General features: G+C 37.8%; 1 protein-coding gene across 1 annotated transcript in view; it reads right to left on the bottom strand.

Moving 5' to 3' along the window:
* Positions 1-758: 758 nt before the first annotated feature.
* Positions 759-6378, bottom strand: part of LOC104160839 — a gene marked incomplete at its 3' end in the record, with an annotated part of 22528 nt that continues 16908 nt past the window's right edge. The window contains exons 13-16 of the mRNA XM_009699071.1: positions 5651-5781; positions 2615-3653; positions 2382-2508; positions 759-930 (exon numbers count right to left, since the gene is read on the bottom strand). Of these exons, the coding sequence (XP_009697373.1) occupies positions 759-930; positions 2382-2508; positions 2615-3653; positions 5651-5781 (1469 nt within the window). The remainder of the gene's footprint in view (positions 931-2381; positions 2509-2614; positions 3654-5650; positions 5782-6378) is intronic.

Here is a 6378-nt window from a genome sequence, read left to right as displayed (position 1 = left end):
AGAATGACAATTATCTTAATCAGCATAAGACTGCAAGTCAGAACAGAAGTTTCACTCTCAGAGTAGACTCCTTGCTAAAGCAGTAGGAGCAGTCAGAATGACTGTCAAAGGTAGAAAATGATAGCTTCAGTTCTGAAAAAAGTTAAAGCTAAAATCATAGAATCATTATGGTTGAAAGAGACCTCAAAGATCATCAAGTCCAACCTTCTACCCAACGCCCATGTACCCAAATATGTATTTATAAACATTTCTCCAGGAAAAAAAAAAAAAAAAACACCACAGGAAAAATACTCTCCTAATAGCTGAAGCTGAGAAGAAAGGGAGCCTCAGGAGTGCTGAAAGCAGATACAGATCCTGCAAACTACTACTGGAACAGTGCACTGCATTCCAAGAACAGAATGACTTAACAAGAAATTGAGGAAAAAATGAAAGGGGAAAAATACACCAACTCTAACTTTTTTCAGAATTTAGTAGTTCTTTGAGTGTTTTACTATGTCTATATGCATTAGAGTTTGTGCATTTGACACAATCTATTTCAGAATTTAAGTTTCTGCAAAACTCAGGAGGTGGGGGGAGAAGCAGAATACCTTTTCCCTACGCACAGCATGTCCTAAACTGTTCTGAAATCCTTTCAGTTTTTCTAATTTAGAATTACTTTGAGCATTTAAGGGTTTGGTTTGGGGATGAAGGGGAGGTGTTGTTTTGTTTGCTTTAAAGAAAGGGAATTAAGACATATTTACAGTTCAAGATTTTCTTACCCAGTATGTCTCCGGATCATGTATTACAGCTGTGTTCTTAAGGGTACTGTCAGATGCAGAGACATATGTTAATCTGCTCATGCTAGGACTTGAGTAAACTGACTGAGGTAGTACACTCTCTTTGCAAGAAGGTTCCTGATAGTGTGATGTGCAAGTAAAGTCACTTTCAGACCTGAAAAACAGATCAAAGTATGTCAGTATTAGAATATATTTCTAATGCTGCCCCCAGAAAAATCAATGCTACACATTAACTATACTAGTCTAAAAGTCAACTTACTTAGCCACTCTAGTGCGGTCAGTAGAAATGAGAAATCAGCTCTCAATTAACCTTTACAAGTCTCAGCTTTGGTGTACATAAAACTAATTTTCATTTGATATAAATCCATAAGGCAAAGCATCAGAGTTCCGCAACTGAACTCAGATGCTAAGGGCACAGAAACAACATAACAGCTTATTAAAAGAAAAAATGCGAATCAATATACTTGTATCTAACTAGATGGAAGAATTTCAAATAAAAACATTCAACATCCCAGGCATTACACATTAGTATTTCCTATTCACTGCTGACATTCTCTTCATTTCACACACCTGAAAACACAGGATCTCTCACCACTTTGTCAAACAAGAAGCAATAACAGGCAAAGTAAGTCACTGACAATTTTAACTGGAAATCTTAATGTCTATATAAGACACTCGCAAAAATACACGTACTTCTGCACATTTTAGCTTCTGAGAAATGCGAGACAGTCTGTAACTCTAACACCATGTACAACACACTAACTGTAGTCAAATATCAAACAGTGAACTTAAAAGTTAAGGCAATGAAATCAGTTGCCTCCACTTTTTATGAGAACATACATAGCCATTGGCTACTGACCATGTTTATATGTTTAAGACTACATAGTCAACTTACTTGTAACCTTATAGTTTATATAACACTTACTGTTATGGGAGCTCATTTAAAAAACATTGCCTTTTCAGTTGCTAAGAAAGCCTTAAATCTTAGACACAAGTTGCAGTTTCAAAATATGAAGTGGTCAAAAGCAATACAAACATTTCTACCCATCCTCTCTCACAACAAGCAGTGGTATGAATCGGAGAACCAAACTGAGCAAAATACTTACGAGTTTAAAAAACACATCTTCTTTGGTCTGTACAATGTCAAGCTTTGTTATCATATAACATCATATAATAATAAACAGCATAACCTCCAACCAAATAGCTTTGTTTGTAACAGATGAATTACGCTAGAACAACAATTAATAAATATTGGATTTTATAGCTCCATCAACACAAAGTTTTAGGTATCTAACGTATCTAATGGGCTGAATATTTTGTATTCTTGCATTATTGGATAATCCTGATCAGAAACAGCAATGTTCCTATCCAGCATCCCTGTCTCATCAGGCCAGTGAGGAAAATAAAAAAGTTAACAATTGCTCAGGACTGTTTCCCCATACAAATAATAAAAGCAAACAGAAAGCTTAGTCTGAGAATGAAGTATTAGCCTGACAAACATCTCCTATAAACCGAGATCAAGGACAACATTCAAACTAAAACCTGATCCCTCAAAAATCCTTATGAAGCATTAATAATTCTTATAATCTGCACCAAGAAATTTACCCTGAAAGTGCTGTTCCAGAAGTCTCACTAGGAGAAGAGTGAATAAGTGGTGAAGTTGAAGGTCTGAAGCTACACTGCTCATCTTCCAGAGGCTGCAAGTCACATTCAGGTAGAATGGGTTTATGCTCTGGTAAATAGAATTTAATAACAGTATTTACTTAGGCACAGGGAACAAGTCTGCTGTCAAGCAAAGCCTTTTCAACAACTGGTTACATTTATATAGGATTACTTACCAGTACTATTCTGGGAAGTTCGGGAGGGGTTATCAAAAGTTACATGTTTCCCATTCCCACCGCAAGCAGTACCGGTGTCTTTGTTTCTCTTCTCTATTTTTGCATTTTGCTTCTTTTCGTCATTGTCCAACTTCTGCATAGGCTTTGCTTTTGTAGGACTTCCTGAGACATATTTACTAGATTGCTTGGCAGGTTTTACGTTGCTGACTGACAGAGGATTTCCTGTACTTCTCTTCACCAAATCATTACGTGGTTCAGGACCAGCACGTGTTGCTTGATCTACTGTTTCTGCATCTCCCCTGATAAAACATCTAGAGAGATCGCTGGTCTGGTAAGCAAGTGAACTTCTCTGTGCCACTTCCATTTTCGCTGCTAAAGGAATTCCACATGTCTGTGCTACATTTCCAGTAGGTGAGGTTTTGGTATCGAGCGTATCTGATCTAAGATCAGCATTCACTGACTGTGAGTGTTTACTATTCACTAAATCTGACAACTTTTCTGAATATTTAACATTATTTGCAGTTATGTCTTCATGGTTGGGAACACCAGATAGACTAGGGAAAATCTGAGAATCATTTTCTTCATTAAAATAATCCAGAAATCGCTTCTCTCTTTCTTGCTGCTTGCTATGATTACTTATCAAGTCTTCTGCAAAAGTATCCTTATTTTTATCTTTACCCAATAAAAAGGTACCAGGTATAAGGCTCTGGACAGATGCTTCATGTTTCATGATACTCTCATATTCACTTTCATGTCCAATCTCATCTGTTTTTTTGAGGTATTTTTCCATATCAAATGTGCTATTTTCCACATTGCTGGATAACACCTGATTAGCAGATAGTTCCGTCTCCTTAACAATTCCAGGAAGGAAACACGTTCTTTTACCTTTATTAGAGAGTGCCATCATCATAGCAGCTAGCTGGGCAGGATCAGCACTGGAGGAAGCATTAGCAATAGCAGATGCGATCGTGCTAATACTCAGGACAGAGTCAGAATGATGAGATAACCCATCTTCAAACTTATCTTTATGAATTCCATCCTACAACAAACCAAAACAAGTTAAGTATCAAATTAAGAAACTTTTTGTTAGTGTTTTGTTTTCTGTGTTTTGTTTGTTTACATTATTTTGCATTCTGCTATATGGTAATATATTAACATTACTAGTTGTCACATTTTTAATCACCTGTCAGGAAGGAACACAGCAATGCCCATAATTCTCACTGTACTAATTTTTTAAGTCTACTCCACAAAGTTTTTTTTAAAAGATTAAATAAAGATTGCCTGCTAGGAAGCCTTAGTTCCTGTAAAACTTCTAAAATCCTAAAATGTTTTAATTCAATTGGAAGAATGGGGAACAAAATCCCATCGAGAACAAACAGCAGAGAAGAAGCTACCATGGCCAAATACACAGTATCTTCCCAATCAACTAAATCATCCGCCTCTCCAAGGGGAAGACAAAGCTATTCCTACAGTTTTCTTTGTCACTGAAGTCTGATTTCTTCTTTAGTTTTCACTTGGCTATTCTTAGAAAAGGGCATGCAATAAGTCAATAGGAAGCTGACCAGGAGCCAGCAATGTGCCCTTGTGGCAAAGGCATCCTGGGCTGCAGTAAGAAAGCGTTGCCTGCAGGCTTACGGAGGTGGTATGAGACCCAATCCCGCTACTCAGCGCTGGTGCAACCACATCTGGAGTGCTGGGTCGAGTTATTGACTCCCCAGTAGAAAAGTGGACATACTGGAGAGAGTCTAGTGAAGGGCCACAAAGATGAGTAAGAGCTTGGAGCATCTGTCATATGAGGAGAGAGTTGGAATTGTTTAGCCTCAAGAAAACAAGGCTCAGGAGGAAATCTTACCAATATGTATAAATACCTGAGGGGTAGAGGAGGGGGCAGAGAGAAGATGGACCCAGACTCCTCTGAGGTATCCAGTAAGAAGAAAGGAGGCAATGGGCACAATTTTAAATACAGGAAATTCCATTTAAATATAAGGAAAAATTTTTAATGTCAACATGATCAAACACTGGAACAGGTTGCCCAGAGAGAACGCAGATACTCAAAATGTGACCGGACCTTGACCAACCTGCTCTATTTGACCTGGCTTTGAACAAGAAGGGATGGACTAGATGATCTCCAGGCATGCCTTCTGACCTCAACCATTCTGTGACCTCTCTGTGTTTGAGAACATTTTAGCATCCATATCAGACTGAGGGTGACCTAAACTTGTACAAACTGAGGGTAGGGTAGGTTAGAATCTAGATATACATTATCAAAACCCCAAATTACTCATTTTGTATCTAGAACAACAGGGATAAGGATAAATTAGAAAAGAAAAGCAATTATGGCAGTACATAGTCAGATGAGCAATCCAACCAGTCCTTCTGCATTTAAGTCTGCAGCTTTCATCATCTGATCAGCTAAACCAAGTCAAACTTGCTAGCTACTGATTCCTTTCAGTGACCACATAGAAGGGTTGTTTCTGTAACTGAACGAGTCTGCCTGTGTGCTACCAAATCAGAAAAAGAACATGACACAGTACGGCAGAGAAGGTAGGTGTCTAGGATTGCCAAATTGAAAATACACTTTTTTCAGACTTATACCACATCAATACTTTTTAATTTTATCAAGAAAAGACTTTATTCCCATGCTAAAGACAAGATGTTTCATCAAAAAGAAAAAAAAAAAACAACAGAAGGGGGAGACATAGCTGAAATTCGGAAACTTGATCGCAGAACGTCAATAGCCCAGTAATCTCTGAAAAACTATGGGCTGACAGACCAAGCGACTCCAAAAGTGAAGTAGGGAGAAAAAGGAAATGAGATGGTGATCTTAACACCTGACTCGCTACAGGATCATGGCATTCTAATGAGAATGTCCTAACAAACAGTGGCACCTGCTAGGATTCAAATGATCGATATAAAAAGCAGTGAGCTGATATGAAAGTCCACATTTAGCTGTATTCAAAGAAACAATAATAATCGGACTTATTTGAATTTTGTTCAAGTTCATAGTTGCACTTATTAGAAAAATACAAGAAATACCTCTGCTTTACTTTTGGTAGCAGCTTCTGTATTAAAGCTTTCAGGTGTTTCAGCTGGAGTATCCATCTTATGCCACACATCTTCACAGCTGGCAGAATTTGCATGTTCTTTTGCTTGTGCTTCTAACTCATCTAAGAACAAAGAAAGACGGGGAATTAATTTACAGTAAGCAAACTGTCTAAACACCTGCATTCTTGGGATACACATGCTGCCTTAATGCTCTATAGAAAAAAGAGCTGTTATAAAGGCACAAATGCAAATACCACAAGCATCAAGTGTTTCCTCTACAGTACTCAAAGTTTATGCTCAAGCCACAAAATTGGCTGGCATGATGAATACCATGCTCACTCTTCAAATTTATTTTCAGGTAGCTTATCACATTAGCATAAGCTAAACAAATCTTTTCATTAAATGGTGTTTGCAAGATAACATGAACATAGACCAAACTCCAGAAGAAAACTAGAGGAGTTAAATCAGAGTAAAGCCAATTTTCTTATGCTGGAAACAAGGTTTAACTGAGACAGATAGCAGTGAACCGGTGATTTTGAAGGATTGTTTAAGAGGGACACATATGTTTCTGAAACCACCAAAACCACGAATAATCATCTTGATTAGGAGATCAAGCCCAAATTAGGAGGTATCCTTCACAGGAGATCTAGAGGCTACCACTTCAAATGAGTTCCTGGCTGAAGGTCTGAGGTTTGGGTGGGGTTGTGTTTTTTTCTTTT

This window comes from Cariama cristata, unplaced genomic scaffold, assembly GCF_000690535.1.
Source record: "Cariama cristata isolate BGI_N322 unplaced genomic scaffold, ASM69053v1 scaffold13044, whole genome shotgun sequence".
Taxonomy (NCBI): Eukaryota; Metazoa; Chordata; class Aves; order Cariamiformes; family Cariamidae; genus Cariama; species Cariama cristata.
Note: the sequence above shows the minus strand (reverse complement) of the source record. Positions and strands in the feature narration are given on the sequence as shown.